The 20,216-nt window shown below is 38.3% G+C and overlaps 1 protein-coding gene across 6 annotated transcripts in view; it reads left to right on the top strand.

The window, feature by feature from the left end:
* SOX30 (SRY-box transcription factor 30) overlaps positions 1–13,260 on the top strand; it is a 48,267-nt gene extending 35,007 nt beyond the window's left edge. For 4 of the 6 annotated variants that reach the window (XM_086412647.1, XM_086412642.1, XM_086412645.1 and 1 more), the window contains one exon: positions 6,085–7,134. In XM_086412647.1, coding sequence (XP_086268773.1) covers positions 6,085–6,203 — 119 coding nt within the window. In that variant the 3' untranslated portion in view covers positions 6,204–7,134. Of the gene's footprint in view, positions 1–6,084; positions 7,135–12,656 lie in introns of those variants that run through there. The other 2 variants (XM_086412644.1, XM_086412646.1) reach the window with 2 other exon arrangements.
* The last annotated feature ends 6,956 nt before the right edge of the window (positions 13,261–20,216 follow it).

Below are 20,216 nucleotides of genomic sequence, written 5' to 3'. Positions count from 1 at the left end.
GAATTAAACAACACACTCTTAAGCAACCAGTTGGTCATATAAGACATCATAAGGAAAATTAGGAAATACATTGAGATGAATGAAAACACAACATACCCAAACTTAAGGAATTATATAACAGAAGCAGTGCTGATAGAGGAATTCATAGCTGCCCTAGCTTACATTTAAAAAGGAAGATCTTAAATTAACAACCTGGTTTTATGCCTTAAGGAACTAGAAACAAAAGAGCAAATAAAACCCAAAGCTAGTAGAAGGAAGGATGTAATAAAGATTAGAGATAAATGGAGTAAAGAGTAGAAAAACAATAGCTTAATGAAATAGAGAAAAAAAAGTCAAAAAAATTACCTTTTTGAAATGATAACAAATTTGACAAACTTTTATAGCTAAGCTAAGAAAAAAGACATAAATTACTAAATTTATAGTAATGAAATCTATAGAAATGAAATTAGGTACATTATCCTGATCTCATAGAAATAAAAATGATTATAGGATAATAATTATAGAATAATTGTACACCAAGTTAGATGACCTAGATGAAATGGACAAGCACACAAGTTACCAAAACTGCCTCAAGAAGAAATAGAAAATCTCAACCAGACTTATCAAGAAATAAGTCTTGACTAAATATATCAAGAGATTGAATATATCAAGAGATTGAATCAGTAATTAAAAACCTCCCAACAAAGAAAAACCCTGGACTAGATATCTTCACTGGTGAATTCTACTAAAGTTTTAAAGGAGAATTAACACTAATCCTGCTCATATTCTTCCAAAATATATAAAAGGGAATGATTCTAAGGCCAGCATTACTCTGTTACCAAAGCCAGAAAAAGACATCACAAGAAAGAATATTGCAAGTCAAAATGCCTTTTGAATAGAAACATATGACCAACAAAATACTAGTAAGCTGAATCCAGCAGTGTATTAAAAGGATTATATGCCACGACCAAGTGGAATTTCCCTCAGGAATTCTAAGTGTGGTTTAACATCAGAAAATCAATCAGTGTCATATTCAATACACTTCATTAGAACAATGAATGAGCAAAACCATCCGATCATCTCAACTGGTGCTGAAAAAACATCTGATAAAATCCAGCACCTTTTCATGATAAAAATTAATTCCTGATTTCAAAACTTAGCAAAATAGGAATAGAAGTTCTTCTATATGATAAAAGACATTTATCAAAAAACCGACAATTAGCATTATACTCAATGATGAAGGCCCAAAAGCTTTCCCTCTGTAATTTGGGGAACAAGATAAGGATGTCTGCTTTCACCACTGCTATTCAACATGGTACTGAAAGTTCTATCCAGAGCAATTAGGCAAGAAAAAAAGATATTCAAATTAAAGACATTAATTCAAAATTACCTCTTTTCACACATGATCCTATATATGGATAATCTTATAAATAGAAAGTCCTAAAAAACCCACAAAAATTTATTAGAGTGAATGAATGAATTTGGCAGAGTTGCAGGGGTAAGATCAATTTACAAAATTCAGTTGTATTTTAGTACACTAGCAGTAAGCAAACCAAAAAGGAAATTGAGAATGCAATTACTTTTTATAGTAGCATTAAAAAGAGTAAAATATAGAGGAATAAATCTCACCAAGGAAGTACAAAACTGGTAAACTGAAATCCATAAAACACTGGTGAAATAAATTAGACTGAAGTAAATGGGAAGGTATTCATGTTTATGCATTGACAGACTTATTATTAAGATGACAATACTTCCCGAAAGGATTTGCAAAATCAATACAATCCTTTTCAAAATTCCAATGACTTTTTTCCAGAAATGGAAAAGCTGACTCTAAAATTTATATGGAATTGTAAGCGATCTGGAATAGTAAAAAAACATCTTAAAAAAGGAAAACAAAGATGGAGGACTCATAATTCTTTGCTTCAAATTCCACAATGCTATTTAATACTTAGTGTCAAAAAATGTGTTATCAAGAGGATGAGGGGACAAGCCACAGACGAGGATAAAATATTTCTGAAAGATGTATCTGATAAAGGACTGTTATCTACATATACAAAGAACTCTGAAAACTCAAGAAACTGAACAACCCAATTAAAAATGGACAAAAGACCTCATCAGGTACCTCAGCAGAGAACATAAAAAGATGACAAACATAGATAAGATGCTCCACATCATGTATCATTAGGGAATTGCAAATTTAAACAACACTGAGTAATCACTATGGTAGTGCTTTTCCCACTACACCACGATGCTTCTGCAGTTATTAATTTTCATCTATGTAACCTTTTAGGATTATTCTTGTCTTTGTTCTCCAGATATAATACTAACTTGTTTTACCACACCAATATAGCCATGTGATGTTTGCATTACAGCACACTTTAGCACATATCAAGTATATACTACTTGGATTTTAGATTTTTTTAAATTAAATTGTCCACTAAATCTTGTGATTTGTTGTTTTGCCTATACTGAGTCCTGAAAGACTAGTTAGTAGGTGAATTTTTTCTAACTGAAGAGAAGAAGGCTTTGTGGAGGAAGTTGATTTGAGTCCCCCCTTGTAATATTTGTTAGTTGTTTAGTTGTGTTTGATTCTTTGAGACACCCGTAGACTGTAGCCTGTCGAGCTCCTCTGTCCATGGAATTCTCCAGGCAAGGAAACTGGAGTGGGTTGCCATTTCCTTTTTCAGGGGATCTTCCCGACCCAGGGATTAAACCTGGGTATCCTGCATTGTGGACAGATTCTTTACTGTCTGCACAACCAGGGAAGCCCAGAGGTTCGTGACATGTACAGGAGACAGTTAGCAAGACCATCCCTAAGAAACAGAAATGCAAAAAGGCAAAATGGCTGTCTGAGGAGGCCTTACAAATAGCTATGAAAAGAAGAGAAGCGCAAAGCAAAGGAGAAAAGGAAAGATATACCCATTTGAATACAGAGTTCCAAAGAATAGCAAGGAGAGATAAGAAAGCCTTCCTCAGTGATCAATGCAAAGAAATAGAGGAAAACAATAGAATGGAAAAGACTAGAGATCTCTTCAAGAAAATTAGAGATACCAAGGGAACATTTCATGCAAAGATGGGCACAGTAAAGGACAGAAATGGTATGGACCTAACAGAAGCAAAATATATTAAGAATAGGTGGCAAGAATATACAGAAGAACTATACAAAAAAAGATCTTCATAACCCAGATAATCATAATGCTGTGATCACTCACTCACCTGAAATTTGAAGTCAAGTGGGCCTTAGGAAGCATCACTACAAACAAAGCTAGTGGAGGTGATGGAATTCCAGTTGAGTCATTTCACATCTTAAAAGATAATGCTGTGAAAGTGCTACACTCAATATACCAGCAAATTTGCAAAACTCAGCAGAGGCCACAGGACTGGAAAAGGTCAGTTTTCATCCCAGTCCCAAAGAATGACAATGCCAAAGAATGCTCAAACTACCACACAGTTGCAGGCATCTCACATGCTAGCTAAGTAATGCTCAAAATTTTCCAAACCAGACTTCACAGTTCGTGAACTGTGAATTTTCCAGATGTTCAAGTTGGAGTTAGAAAAGGCAGAGGAACCAGAGATCAAATTGTCAACATCAGTTGGATCATCAAAAAGCAAGAAAATTCCAGAAAATCATCTACTTCTGCTTTATTGACTACACCAAAGCCTTTAACAGTGTGGATCACAATAAACTGTGGAAAATTCTGAAAGAGATGGGAATACCAGACCACCTGACCTGCCTCCTGAGAAATCTGTATGCAGGTCAAGAAGCAACAGTTAGAACTGGACATGGAACAACAAACTGTTCCAAATCTGGAAAGGAGTACATCAAGGCTGTATATTTTCACCCTGCTCATTTGACTTATATGCAGAGTACATCATGAGAAATGCTGGACTGGATGAAGCACAAGCTGGAATCAAGATTGCCAGGAGAAATATCAATAACCTCAAATATGCAGATACCACTGTTATGGCAGAAAGCAAAGAAGAACTAAAGAGGAAAGAGAAAGGGAAAGAGAAGAGTGAAAAAGTTGGCTTAAAACTCAGCATTCAGAAAACTAAGATCATGGCATCCGGTCCCATCACTTCATAGCAAGTAGATGGGGAAACAGTGAAAACAGTGACAGACTTTATTTCCGTGGTTTCCAAAATCACTGCAGATGGTAACTGCAGCCATGATATTAAAAGCCACTTACTTGGAAGAAAAGTTATGACCAACCTAGACAGCATATTAAAAAGCAGAGAGATTACTTTGTCAATGAAGGTCCGTCTAGTCAAAGCTATGGTTTTTCCAGTAGTCATGTATGTATGTCAGACTTGGACTATAAAAAAAGCTGAGCACCAAAGAATTGATGCTTTTGAACTGTGGTGTTGGAGAAGACTCTTGAGAGTCTCTTAGACAGCAAGAAGATCCAACCAGTCCATCCTAAAGGAAATCAGTCCTGAATATTCATTGAAAGGACTGATGCTGAAGCTGAAACTCCAGTACTTTGGCCACCTGATGCGAAGAACTGACTCATTTGAAAACACTCTGATGCTGAGAAAGAATGAAGATGGGAGGAGAAGGGGACAACAAAGGATGAGATGGTTGGATGGCATCACCGTCTCAATGGACATGAGTTTGAGTGAACTCTGGGAGTTAGTGATGGACAGGGAGGCCTGGCGTGCTGCAGTCCATGGGGTTGCAAAGAGTCAGACGCAACTGAGGGACTGAACTTGGTGGAATATTTGTGGAATATGAAGTATTTGTGGAATCCAGTACATGGAGAGACATAAAGGTGGAAGAGCTAAGGAGCCAAGTCATAGTGTTAGTAACTTCCAGTACTATGCATTCAGTACATACATATTAAATTAACATGCCTGAATGAGGCTGTGGCAGTAAGAATGGAAATCTGGAACATTTCAGAAGCCATGCTTCATCTTTGTAGTAGTGAACCTGGGTCAAGTCTCTAGCTCTGAAGATTTGGGTTAGAACACCACCACTGAAGAAACCCTGCATTTCCAAAGAATTTGAGATTGGAGTCTATTAGTTGTACTTTTTTTTTTTTAAAGAGAAGAAACAAAGTTAACCTTTAAAAGAGAAGTGGGAGCATGAAATGAAACACCCACTTGTCTTGGGTTTTGTTAATGAGCATGGTAATTATATTATCTGTCACTCCTGGAGGAGGAAATGGAAGCCCACTCCAGTATCTTTGCCTGGAGAATTCGTGGAGAGAGGAGCCTGGTGGGCTATGTATATATAGTCCATGATGTCACAGAGTCAGACACTACTGCGCGACTAATGCTTATCTGTCACTAGGTGGAGTCCATGAGTCCAGGCAAATTTTGGATAGTCTTTTCTGTATATCTCTTCCTATGATTCCTGTTTTGTGCCTTTGAAGTGGAGAGTAATACTTTAAAAAAAAAATCGACAAGTAAGCTTGAATGGCAGAATTTTAGATTTGCCTTAAAAGAATAACCATTGGTTTGTAAAACAGCAAGATAATCTTTTCAGTTCTTCATATCCCCATTCTCCAAATTTTTTTCTTTTTTGAGAAACAGTCTGAAAAATTACAGTTGAATATCAGTTCAAGTCATTCTAGTATTGAGTGTTTTTAATATAATTCATTACTGAATGTGAATTTAAAAGTTAAATTTTTATCCTCTGAGTGCCCTCCCTCCACCCCCAAGAATTCTTGGTTTCAACCAGTTTCACATTTCCCACACCATAAGGTTTGTTTCATTAGTAGTAAAAACAATTGTTACACTGCTTACCAAGTGTCAGTTTTTAAGCAAGCACAACAGGTGCCTGCATTTCTAAAACCTTACATGGCATAAAGCCTTGTGAGATAAAGGACCAAATAACTGTTAATAATTTTTCTTTTATCGAGGCTACCAAAAGATACGAAGTCTGAGGCTGATGAGAGATAATAGTTACAAGCTTACTTTGCCAGTTATTTCATGTTAGGGCTAGGCAACATGTGGATGAATACATGAAGTGGTTGCAAAAAGTTATCTTGGGAGCTCTGTAGGCTCCAAAGATGGTGTAGTTAAACTTGCTCAGTTAATTTGCACACAAGACAACATGTGGGCAATGTATGATATAATTCCTTTTTTGTCTTTCTGCTACAGCACGTGCCCTTATAGTCGGCCGCCCTTTGGCTATGGAAATTTTCCAAGTTCAATGCCAGAATGCCTTGGTTATTATGAAGACAGGTACCAAAAACATGAGGCTATGTTTTCAGCTTTAAATAGAGACTATCCTTTTAGAGACTACCCAGATGAACGTGCTCACAATGAAGATTCTCGAAGTTGTGAGAACATGGATGGGACTTCTTACTATAACAGTCATTGCCACAGTGGGGAAGAATACTTAAATCCCATGCCTCAGCTGGACATTGGAGCCTTGGAGAATGTCTTCACAGCCCCGACATCAACTCCCTCTAGTATCCAGCAAGTCAATGTCACTGACAGTGATGAGGAGGAAGAAGAAAAAGTGCTCAGGAATTTATAATTTTAAAACAAATATGCACAGAAAATAAACATTTCTTAAATATATTCTGGGTCACTTGGTGTGAGAAAAAAAAAGCCTAGACTGCTTTGCTGAGAGTTTTCAGCCATGATTTGAGGAGTCAAAACCAAATGCAATTTATGCCTTCATAAAGTTTTGATTAGTGAAACTGGAGTCTGATGTTTCATCATAGGAATATTTAAGATATGAAGTAGTTTATTTTTATGGCTGAAATTTGCATCAGCATATATTATCATTACTTTATCTTGGAATGTGCAAAATACCGAATCCTCACAATTATATGTGAGGGGAAAGGGAGTGTATAATTTGTCTTAAGTGTGATTTGTATTTTATCTCAGGATGCATTTATTTTTCTTTATATGAATTTTTTGTTTGGTGTTTATGTAATATGGATATTTTAGTTTTTATGTAACATTTTGAAAATATTTTGATAACTTTTAGTAGTAAATTGGGACTCAGTTACTAAATTTAATTTACACTAATAACCAATTATAAGTTGCAAATGTGTTTTAATGGAACCTGATTAATTCCTTCAGCTAAATTAGTCATTTCTGTTCCTAAACATTTTTATCATCTTTTTTGGATATATTTCCATTTGGTGTGCATTGTTCTACTTTTGTTATAATTAAATAAACATAGAGAAAATTGTTCTTGTTGGATGTTTTCTGTTGAGGGTATAGAAGTAAGTAAATGAGTATTTTTCAAATGAGAATGGTGTCCATACCACATGCAGAATTTATTTTTACTTAATAGTCTGTAGAATTGTACAGATCCTATTAGCTTACTTGAAGTTGTATCAATGAAGATGGTGTGCACATATTCTGGTGCCATTTCTAAACTCTTTACAGATTGTACCTATAACGTAAGCACTCCCCTCAGTGGAAGAGCTCTTCCAAATTTGGTTCAGGCAGTTGTCTTTAAAACCATAGAGTTTATTTAAGAGCACGTGGGATTTGTTTAATTCACAGTGAGTGAAAGAATTCTGTTTGCAGTGTGACCTCTTGGTAAATACACACTTATGAACAGAGAGAACCATATTAGAAGTGGATCAGAACGACCAGAGCTGGGATCAGGGTAGAAGAGATCTATTAATACAAGACACAAAGTGAATTGATGATTAGAAGTAACCACAAACCAGTATACCTTTCCCTCAATGATCTATATAATTTATGCAAATTGAGATTTTTTTTTTACTTAAAACTGCTTGGAAGTTGTGTATGGATACCTGTTTTAAGCTTCCAACTTCTTCCTTTGCTAAACCTGTATTTGTCCCTTAAGCAAAGGCTGTTAATGTAATATATTTCATCAGCCATAGACTTATTGTATGTAGCATTTCCTTTTCCCAATAAAATTTTTATTTTCATATTTTATATTATTACTCTGTGCAGTGTTATGTGAATGTGGTTAAGGACCAAAACTTGAATTTCTTGGTAGAGAATGAACATGTAACTTCATGTTGGAACTACAGCACATTTAATGTCTACACCTGACAGATGTCTACACCATTGTATGTGAGTTTGAGCCATTTTATCCCATCTCATTTTAATAACACCTTAGTGACTAAACTGGGTTTAGAGTAACTTATTCTTTTTTACTGAAGTATAGCTCATTTACAATATTATACTAGTTAGTATTAGATGTACAACATAGTGATTCAGTGTTTTTATAGATTATACTCCATTTAAAGTTATTATGAAATACTGGGTATATTTGTTCTGCACACTATATCCAGTAGCTTATTTTATACATGGTAGTTTGTACCTCTTAACCCCCATCCCTATTTTGCCCCTCTGCCAATTCTTCTCCTCACTGGTAACCACTAGTTTGTTCTCAATATCTGTGAATCTGTTTCTGTTTTGCTATATTCATTTGTTTTATATTTTAGATTCCTCATGTAAGTGGAAACATACAGTATTTGTCTTTCTCTGACAGTCCAGTAGTTAGGACTGTGGGCTTCCACTCCAGGGGGCATGGATTTGATCCCTGATTAGGGAACTAAGATCCTGCATGCTGCATGGCACAGCCAAAAAAAAAAAAAAAGCATAATACTCTCCACTTCCATCCATGTTGTTGCAAATGGCTAAATTTCATTCTTTTTTATGACTGCATAATATTCTGTGTGTGTATGTGTGTGCTTGTGTATCCTTATCCATTCATGTATTGACACTTAGGTTGCATCCGTATCTTGGCTATTGTAAATAATGTTGCTGTGAACATTGGGGTACATGTTCCTTTTCAAATTAATGTTTTCATTCTCTTTGGGTACATACCCAGGAGTAGAATTGCTGGGTCATATGGCGCCTCTATATTTAGTTTTTTGAGGAACCTTCATGTTGTTTTCCACAGTGGCTTTACCAGTTTACATTTCTACCAATAGTGTAGTATGTGCTAAGCTGCTTTCAGTCATATCTGACTCTTTGTGACCCCATGGATTGTAGCCCACCAGGCTTCTCTGTCCATGGGATTCTCCAGGCAAGAATACTGGAGTAGGTTGCCATTTTCTTCTCCAGGGAATCTCCCTGACCCAGGGATCGAACCCGCATTGCTTATGTCTCCTGCATTGGTAGGCGGGTTCTTTACCACTAGCGCCACCTGACTAGGGTTTCCTTTTCTGCACATCTGTGCTAACATTTGTTATTTGTAGACTTTTTGGTGATAGCCATCCTGAGAGGTGTGGGACAGTATTTCCAGCAGAACTTGTTCTTACAAATTGGTTGGGGGAATGCCTTTGTAAGGCAGTGAAATAATATAGAGCATGGTTCAGTATTTCTGAACTATCTGTCTTTAGGCTAGTCCTGCACTGCAAATTCTAACCCCTCCATCTTCATTTTAATGACTGTTGAGTCAGGGCAACCCTTTTTAAATCTTCTCCCTCCTCTTCCTTAATGCTAGGAACAGAAGTCAGTTAGATGGTTTATAGATCTACAGTATAATTTGGGCTGGGAAATATGGGTATTTCTTAGGTGAAACAATATCCAGTAGCAGTTAAGCATGCCTAGAAACAAATGCCCATATCTGTTCATTTATAGCTCTTCAAACCATTGTTAGCTCTGACTAGAGACCCTATAGACAAACAGAGTGCTGCCCTAGGAATGAATTCATTTGCCTCTCCAAGTTGTCAGAGTGAAATTCTCCAAGCTGGAAACCACAAGTGCATTCTAATAGGTTTCGATGCCTTGTTCATTCCTATTATAAATTGGAGGCACTTCTCTGGTGTTCAAGTGGTTAAGAATCCACCTTGCAATGCAAGGGGCATTGGTTCAATCCTGGTGCAGGAGGATCCCACATGCCATGGAGCAACCAAGCCCATGCACCAAGCTACTGAAGCCTGCACACCTAGAGCTCATTCTCTGCCACTGAGAAGCCACTGCAATGAGCAGCCCATGCATCACAACTAGAGAGTAGCCCCTGCTTGCTTCTCAAAAATCTTGCCATGAAGAACTATGTTGACCTCAGTTTATCTTGTGCTTTTCTACCTTAGCTTGAGTATACTTTTTTCTATTTGTTTGTTTTAACATAATGTCTACTAACAGAATCTACTGTGGAAAATGCTACTTATAGTTGGTTGCTTCAGTTTTCAATTGTTGGCTTCCAATTTGGTTTTCTGCATTAACTGGAAAAATCCTTAAATCCTTTGCTGAAAGAAGGTGGTGGCTCATTAAACTGTTTCTGCATTAAGTATCTGATGGTCTTAAAAGATTGAAGAGCTGAAACTTAGAGTTATTATAAATTTCGATTGTCCACTAAACTGGCTTTTTAATGAAAGTTGATACTGCATCCAAAGCTTCAAGTGGACAAATGTATTAAATTCCCATAAAAGTATATTTTTCACAGTGAAAACCAGCTGTCAGATGGATTATTTCTGAGCCAAAAATACAAGTACTTTTGAAAGTACTAGTTTGGAACTTTTATCATTTGATGTCAAAATGAAGTTCTGGGGATTCTATGCACAACTTGCAGTATCTTAAAGAGATATAATTTTGAGGTGAACAGTGTTAGTCTGAAAAAATCTAGCCTATGTGTTAGGATAGATTCTACTGAGGAACATCCTTTTCTAGCATTCTGAATCATCTTTTTAGGATTTTAGATTCCAAGGGCTTCAAGTATAAAACTACTTTTCTGTAAGCAAGTTACTTTCTAATTCTACTTGATGAGAAGTTCCATATCCTCTAGACAGATTTACCCTTTATCTCTACCTTCTTCCTTCTAACTGCCTGACCTAACCCTACATGTCTTCTTTCTGATGCGTAACACATAGAAATCTTAACTTTTCACTAAATGATGAATGCTTGCAGAAAAAGCAAGGAGATGAAGATGTAGGAGGAGAACTGTTCGGTATACTTTTATACCTCTGGCTCCTCTGAAACCACTTCAGGAAATGTTTTGTTTCTAAAAAATAATGAACAGCATTTTATATGTATTGTTTTTTCAAAGGAAGAGCTTCCAAAAGGTATGTTTTCACCTGTATTACATTGGACATGGTCTGTGGAGGCTGATAACCCGTCCTGGAAAGGATCTTTCCTTCTAAGCTGTGCATAATTACTTGGGTCACATAGTGGAAATGTATAGGATGACCAATGGTCCTGGTTTGCCATTGAGAACTGAGGGGCGAGGTTAGGGGGGAGAGGAGGATCTAGGACCAGTGCTAAAACCAGGAAATTCCTGGGCAAATTGAGATAAGCAAATAAGTGAATATTGGATCATCTGGATCTATGTAGATCTACACTTACTCATGTTGTGCTACGCAGTTGTAGAGTTTGAAATCACTGAACCTCACTCAAAACAGCAGATTATAGCTGAACTTGTGTCAGGCCTATTCGAAAGGCGTGGGGTAAGTGCCAGGATGCATAGAGCCTGTAAGAGAACTGGAGACACATAGCTATTAGTATGGGGTGCTTTTATCAGACCGCTTCAACCTTACTTGGAAGACAAAAATGATCAAAGCTGTACCTTTTAGTGATATTTCACTTTATAAACCAGAGTGAAAGCATTTTTGTGAATATGGAGTCTTAGACTTTTTTACCGTTTCCCCAAGAATGATAGTGGGATATTGGCCAGAGTCTTATGCTGTTGTTCAGTTGCTCAGTTGTGTACAACTCTTGGTGATCCCATGGACTGCAGCACGCCAGGCTTCCCTGTCCTTCACCATCTCCTCGAGCTTGCTCAAACTCATTCCATTGAGTCAGTGATGCCATCCAACTATCTCATCCTCTGTCATTCCCTTCTCCTCCTGCCTTCAGTCTTTCCTAACATAAGGGCCTTTTGCTCCTCCGTCCGTGAAGTTCTCTCCAGACAAGAATACTGGAGTGAGTAGCCATTCCCTTCTCCAGGGGGATCTTCCCGACCCAGGGATTGAAGTCGTGTCTCCTGCATTGCATGCACATTCTTTACCATCTAAACCACCAGGGAAGCACCCGCCAGAGTCTTTAGCACAATGCAAATCTGGGCTGTTTGGGCACACCTAATATTCTAACTCTATAGTTTTTTAAACTATCTCTGAGATACTAGCTATGATGGTGTTTTACAGATGTGGTCAGTACACTGCTTCCAACAAAATAATTTGGGATCCTTGTTAAAAATGCAGCCATTCCCTATATCTATAGAATCAGAATTTCTCTGGCTAGAACCTGGGAATATTCATTTTTAATAAGCTCTTCAAGTTATTCCTAAGCAGTTTTATCGTTTACACCATGTAAAGTTTGCAAGGTATTTAAAATTTTGCCATGAAAACAATGTAACTGTGCTAAAGGGAATTTTCAGAGAAGAAAACATCTGTAATCCATCCAATAATTGTTTTTATTTTATGATGATCTTTCTATATTTGCCCATATACACACATTTTCACACGATTATAATCACAACACATACACAATTTTTGCAGATTTTTTTGCAAATTTGCGTTTCCTCAATATTTTATCATGAGCTGTTTTTCATACTGTATAGCTTCGTAAATGATGACCTTTCATGTTTGCATAATATTGCTTCAGACAGATATGCCATAATCACATGAAAGGGTTAGGATTGCAGTTTCTTCCAAATTGGTTTCAGTAATCTGTCCTAGTAAGGTTCAATGATAAGATTTCAGAGTGAGCACTTTTACAGACTAGGGGAATGGGTACTCTGAGCAGCCATAATAATTTCAGTGATATGTTGGGTTTTTATGTCATTTTAGAGGTCATTTTACATCAGAGGACTGAATGGCTAAAGCAAGCAGTCTCATTCCTAGATTGGACTTTGGGTCACAATGCAAAGGATGTTGAACAGAGGACATGGAAAGCAAAGTGCTCCACGGTGACCCTTCCTGCAAAGGAAACGCACCGGTACCTCTTTCTGGACAATTTTTGCAGCCTCCCATTTTAATTGCTAATCATTCTTCATATCTCAGTTTAGATATCTGTCAGTTTTCTCCTAATGACTGCTTTTTTTTTCTTTTAAAGTAATAGAACCCTGTAGTTTTAGCTGTGTTTCATCTCTTGAAGCAAGGTGTGGTGTGAAGTACCTAAGATTCTTGACTATAAGATGTCAATGGAACTTTCATGTACAACTTCCATAAAATACCCTCAAAGAGAGACGTTAGCCCTTTCTTTGTCCCTTTTTCGTTTCTACTGGCAGGAATATGCAAGTGATGGCTGGAATCTGAGTAGCCATTTTGGACCATAGAGACTTCATGCTGAGGTTGGCAGAAAAGCAAGAGAGAAGTAAAAACACCATACCAGCACTAAATTACTTTCCTCAAGGCTTTTATGTGAGGTAAAAGTAAATTTTAACTAGTTTAATCTGCTGCAGTTTTGTGTTTTGTATCACATGCTGCTGGACCAAATTCTAGCTCATTCAGAATACTTCCACTCCAGAAAGTTTTCTCTAATCCTCAGAGACTTATTGTTTCTGCTTTATACAACGCCTTTATTTATATCTCCCACTACACTCTAAGTTCCTTGAGAGACAACGAGAGCAAATATTCTAGAAACAAGAAAAATAAATACATGATGGCCAACAGAATAACAAATACAGCTCTGTATTCACAGCTTCATATTCACGCAAGCATTTTTCTAAGTGGACATGATAGAGCAACTTTACTTTTTTTGTAGCAAGTTTTCTCCAAGAATGTAGCTTTGGGGCCACCATGGCCATGTTCTCTTTATTTTGGGTAAAGCTTATCTTTTGTAGAAGCACATGATGCCAACAGGGAAGTAGAGACAGGATGACATAGAGAGAACCCACACTCAGTTTGGGGTTCCTTTCGCTACAGAGTACAACTTCACACCTGCACTGCTCCTTGAGCCAGTTAGCTAGTTCAAGCTTTTTTTTTTTGCTGTGGTAGTGGATTTCTACATTTTACAAATTAGTCCGGACAAACATGGGGACATATAAAGAGGTGCCTTTCTGGGATGCAAGGAGCCATCTAACATCTTGAAACCCAGGGAATACTCTTGACATTGCTCAGTTTTTACCTCTAGTGATGCCGTAGAGACTAGTGTTTAAGAATTTCTATCAGTTTTGGGATCAGGCATAATTGGGGAAGAGGCCTGGCTTTGTCACTTTGGAGCTATGTTACATTGGGCAAGTAACTTCACCTCTTTGAAACCTCAGTTTTCTGAACAATAAAATAATAATTGTGTTTTTTATAATAACAATAAAATAATAATAGTCTCATAGGATTATTGTTGAGGATTAATGACTGTACTCAGTGATGTGCATGCTCAGTCAGTCATGTCCAGTTCTTTATGAGCCCATGGACTGTAGCACATCAGGCTTCTCTGTCCATGGGATTATCCAGGCAAGAATACTGGAGTGGATTACCATTTCCTCCTCCAGGGGATCTTCCTGACCCAGGGATTGAACCCATGTCTCCTGCATTGGCAGGCAGATTCTTTACCACTATGCTACTTGGGAAGCCCATACACAGTGCTGGGTGCATATTATTAGCAGCAGTTGTGTCTTAATGTTTCCTTCTTGTGTTTTCAGCAGTACACAACACCCGCTCCCCATTCTATCTTGTCTCTGGGACATCCATCTTGAAACCTCCAAGTTACTATCATGAGGCCAACTTGGAAAAAATGACTGGGAGAGAAATTAGTTTTATCTTACTCAAGTGTTCACCTGCCCGCCATGTTTAGCTTCTCTTTTTCCTTAAGATGTGATGATACAATTGTTAGGAGGGGACCAGCCACTTACTACCTCCTCACATTTGTATAAAGCCTTTCAGTACACTTGGATCTCTCCTTTGAGCACATGAAAAACATAAGTTAAAGCTGAAGAAACTGAGACTCAGTGAGGAGCAATTGACTTGTCCCACATCAAGGAGGTGCTCCATTCAAGAGCAGAAATCAAGTCTACCAGGGAATGGTTTAACTTCATACAGAGATAGAGTACATAAATTGGTAGTTATGACGTATTCAAACATTTTCTTAAAATATCTGTAATATTATGATTTATAGCAATAAATATAGATTTTGTTTTTGTTTCTGGCACAGAGCTTATAAAACTCTTGGAGTTTCCAAAGTGATTAGAGCACTAGGAATATCTTTTGGTGCAGTAGTTGGTCTTTGACCCTGGTTCCTGATACAGGGTTCCTGAAACCCTTGTAGTTTCCTGAGTGATAGGAGTGTCTTTGTTCTGATAAAGTGTCTCTGTGTGGGTTCTTGGATGATTCCTGGGTAAGGGCTGGTCAATCAGAAAGACCAAGCCATGATTAGAGGCTTTGAGTTTTCAGCCCTATCCCTGATTGTCTTGAGAAGTAAGAAGTGCTGAAAATGGAGTTAATGATCTATCATGCCTCTGTGATAAAGCCTCCATAAAAAATCCCCAAAGTATGATGTTCAGAGAGCTTCCAGGTTGGTGAATACATGGAGCTTCTGGGAAAGTACCTTGCCTTAAGAGGATGTGGGAGTTCTCTTCTCTTTTCCTCATACCTTGCCTTGTTGCATGTCTTCATCTGGATGGTCCTGATGTATCATTTTATAATAAACTGGTAATCTAATAAGTAGAATGTTTCTCTGAGTTCGGTGAGCCACTCTGGCAAATTGGCTGAACCTTAGGAGAGGGTAACTGGGAAGTTTCAGTCTATAGCTAGTCAGTCAGAAGCACAAGTGGTAACCTTGGCTTAAGACTGGCATCTAAAGTAGGGTGGAAACAGTTTTGTGAGACTGACCCCTTCACCTGTGGGATCTGACATGAGCTCAGGTAGATGGTGTCAGAATTGAGTTACATTGTAGGATGTACAGCTGGTGTCACGGAGAATTGCCTGTTGGTGGTGTGGGCAACACCACCACCCCACCCCACGTTGAACATGGTAATCAGAACCATTTCAATGCCCTAAAATAAAGCTGGCATTTCTTTGTTCTAAATTTTTTTCTATGACAAATTTTACTTTTTTCAGTGAATTAGGAAAACACAAGAAGGCACCAAATCCTAGGACTATCTTTCTGTAACTTTTCTGTGCAAATTTAATTATGTATATATTTTTTTCTTATTCAGTCTCTCAGTCGTGTCCAACTCTTAGTGACCCCATGGACTGACTGCTGTGCATTACATCAGGCTTCCCTGAGATATAAAATTAGAAATTTTTTTTTTCTAATTTTAAATATATTCATTGTCATTTTATGCTTGTAAGAATAATGATTATTGTAAAAATGTATAGCAGTGAACATACTAAAAAGTATAAATCACTGTAATTCAGTCTCAGAATTAATCATAGTTCATCAGTCATTTTGGTTCATATAATTCTGCAGACTTTTCTGACATATACATAGTTACAAAAATGAGATCATAATGGGACTTAAGATGCAACCCCCTCTTTTATGTAATATGCCATAAGCATTTCCATGATACTAGATTTCCTCTACAACATGATTTTTATAAAGTTAGTATTATGAAAATTTTCAAACTATATAAAAGAGCATAAATGCTATTGTAAATTTTCTACACCTATCACTCATATTCAGTAATCACCAATTCTGTACTTCTTATTCTCCTCTGCCATGGAGTTTTAAAAAACAAATGGCAAATATTATATTTTATCCATAAACATTTCAGTACTAAAAGATTGGGACTCTTAAAAAAAAAACAACAAAATTGTGATCATTCATTAATATCACATGCCCACAGTGTTCACCTTCTCCAGTTGTCTCATAAATGACCTTTTAAAAAAAAAAATTGTATATTTGAGGAAAGGATTCAGGATTCAAGGAAAGTCTACCCATTGGATTTGGTTCACATATATCCTAAGTCTTTTTCTCTATGTTCCCATTTGGTCTTTTTTTCTTTCTTGTATTTTTTTCTTGTTGGAGAGTAGACTAGATTTGTGTAGAATACTTACATTCTGAATTCTGATTGCATTGCCTTGCTGTCATTTAACATACTTCTCTGCCTTCTGAATTGTCTATAAATTGGCGATTAGATCTAGAGGTTTGATCAGGTTTGAACTTCTTGGTGGTGGGTTATATTTCTATAAGGAAGTGCTAATCTAGAATACATTTTTAATGGTTTACTTGTATAGGTATAATCTCTTTAACCAATCCCTTTCTACTGGAATTGAAATTATTTCTGACATGTATTGTGATTACCAACACTGAGAGTACAACAAATTATTTTCTTTAGAATAGATTTCCTGTAAGTAAATTCAGTGCCAGAGCTTTAAAAGTATGATCTTGTAAAAGTTTCCATGAGGCTCTCTTTTAAGAGGCTCTCTTGGTTCCTCTTGAAATGAAGGTCCTTTCAAGGGCCTTTCAAGGACCCTATGGTCCTTGTACCCCATGTCCTCAGCCTGCTTTCTTAGAAAAAGTTCAGCCAAAGAGTAAGTTTTAATCATAGTAGTCATTTTAATGACTTTTCCATAGAAAATGCAAAAACAAAGGAAAACAGTCAAAGGAGACCAAATAATAATAGTTTAGTCATTAAGCATAATCAAGGACATTTAGTTCCTTCTTAAGTGAAAGTGAAAGTTGCTCAGTTGTGTCTGACTCTTTGAAACCCCATGGACTATATAGTCCATGGAATTCTTCAGGCCAGAATACTGGTGTGGGTAGCCTTTCCCTTCTCCAGGGGATCTTCCCAACCCAGGGATCAACCCGGGGTCTCCTGAATTGTAGGCAGATTCTTTACCAGCTGAGCCACAAGGGAAGCCCAAGGATACTGGAATGGGTAGCCTATCCCTTCTCCAGCAGATCTTCCTGACCCAGGAATTGAACCGGGGTCTCCTGCATTGCAGGTGGATTCTTTACCAACTGAGCTATCAGGGAAGCCCCAGTTCTTTCTTAAGGACTATATAATATTCTGAGCCATATCCTGTGAGCTGCCTTATAGATACTGAAACCCTCACCACATGGGAGAAGTTAACTACATTATGACCAGATTGTAACCATGACATAAGCTGTCACAGTTCTGAGAATTGGCCTCAAGGAAATGGGAACAAACAAGCCAGACAAGCTGTATTTAAAACAATCAAGATGACGCTGGTCAGACCACCAGTGACCAATTTCAAGATGACTGTCAGAGCTGACTGTACTGTTTCTACATGTAGCCTGCTTCCCTCAGTCTATAAAAGCTCTAGCCCACTGATTGTTGGGGGAATGGGATGAGTCAGCCTTTGGACAAGAGTCTGCCCACTCTCCCCCAGTTGCTGGCATCCAAAATAAAGCAAACTTTCCTCTCCACCAACCTTGCCTCTTTATTGGCTTTTGAGCAACAAGCAGCTGGACCCCACTTTTGGTTACACTCTGGCTAGGCCAAAGCACAAAAACCCCACAAAGATTGGGTCTAAGGATAAGTTCCATTCTATTGAGGTGGCTCTCACTTGGGTTCACTGTTGCCCATGCCAGTGAGCAGTACAGAGGCTACACATAGAACCAGGGCTCCATGATGGAGAATGAAGCCATTCTCTACCCCAACCCAGGCCTCCCTTCTTCTCAGGCCAGCTGCCCACACATCTCAGTCCCAGCACCTTTATCACACTGAGTGAAAAGACTCAGCATGTGGAGAGAAGGGTCTGCCAGGTCAGAGGAATGCTCATTCCCCTGGGTCCTTTGTTAGGTTTATAATGCCTTGATTCTGGGTTCATCACTTCTTGTGACACCACAGGTACTGAACTTAGCTCTTCCCACGCGATAACTTGTTTGCCATTGGGCCTAGTCAAGGGGTCAGTGCAACAGGCAAGCTAAGCCTTCCCCACAGATTTTGTTGGGAATCAAAACATCTGAATCATTTTAGAATCTAAAAGCTCAGTTTTTCACCTTGTCCACTGTGGTTTGTTGGAGAATGTAGGGGTAACCTCCACCCCACTACCAGCCTGGGAGTGTTGAACTTTTGTCATATAATTGTGCAAATCTGTACAAGGCATGGTAGGGAAGGTCAGCTTCTGACTCCCATTGGCCTGAAAAGACAGTACAGAGCCCTGATGAAGACAGAAGCACTTCCCACTTGCAAAGGATCTTACTGAGAAAGCAAGACCAAGCAGGTGACTTTAAGGAGCAGGGAGAGAGGACTTGAACAGAGGCTCTCTACTCCTGCTGCCTCCATGCGGGATGGGACCACACCTTGTAACAAATGGACAGGTGTCAGAGTAGATCTGGAATTAGGTAAAGATGCTGAGTATAAACAAAAAGGGTAAAAGAGACTGCCAATTCAGGACACTGAATTCTGCTGCCTCAAGAGGAACTTTGTAACATTCCAGCCATGTTTAGCTTATCAAACCTGGATGGAGCAAAAGCCTTAGGATCCACTCACTCCATCAGAAACAAGTCTGAACAAGCCAGGCACTGTCCATCAGATACCCATGCATTTTGACAGTCAGTTCTGACCACAAGCCAAATGTAAATTGAGAACTCCAAGTCATCCATCATGCTTTAGCCATGCGTGAAGTCAATATCCTGTCTTTGAGAAGCACACAAAAGACCGTTTGAGTAGGAAAGTCCCACCAAATCCTGCTGAAACACATAGCCCACATTTGGATCATCTTTCTGAACAGTGTCTTGATTTGGAAGGCACAGCTGTTGCTGAGATCGCTGAATACAGTATGCTGTTCTCTGTGGAAGTGAGGGTAGATTAGTGAGGTTAACTTGAGATGCACTAAAGCCCTCCAGACTGCCCCTTTCCCCAGATAGCCAGACTGCTGGCAGCCAGATGCTGGTGTTTGCCATAGTATCCATGTCTGCTAGCCAGTGGGCAAAGCTGGGTGGCAGCTGAACTTTTTGTAGGACTTTAGGAATGTCAACACCACTCTTGGGAGTTTGGTTCCATTGAACCAAGGCATGGACAGACTCTGCTTCACGCTGGAAAGTTCTCTTAGGAATCAGCACTCAGCACTTCTGTTTTCTAGAAGGATGATGATTAGGAGAAGTCGCCTTCTCTGACTCAACCCCCAGAAGCGTGGTTTTTAGGGACTTCCATGAAACATGAGACATGGACCAAGGACAAAACCAGAATCAGGTTTATGCCTCTAACAGCTGTAGTTTTCAAATTGTTTCACATTGAAGAAGTTCAGACAACAGCTGCAGATTTATTCCTTGTTCTTGGAATGAGAGGTGATGGGTGCAAATACAATGGAAACACAACTGCCATGACTATTTTCTATGTCTGTAAATCCCAAGTCCTGTCTTGGGTTCTGTGAAATTAGTGACCTGTTACAACCTAGCTAAACAGAATACATGGAGTTAGGTACCCCAAACCCCTGTGACTTTGCAAACTCAGACTATTATTTTCTCTTAAAGATGCCCCAGGCTCTTGGAGTTCTAAG

The sequence above is a fragment of the Bos grunniens genome, chromosome 7 (assembly GCF_055505025.1).
Source record: "Bos grunniens cultivar Pamir isolate PY7600 chromosome 7, Bosgru_T2T1.0, whole genome shotgun sequence".
In the NCBI taxonomy this organism is placed as follows: domain Eukaryota; kingdom Metazoa; phylum Chordata; class Mammalia; order Artiodactyla; family Bovidae; genus Bos; species Bos grunniens.
This window is presented reverse-complemented; position numbering and strand designations above follow the sequence as displayed.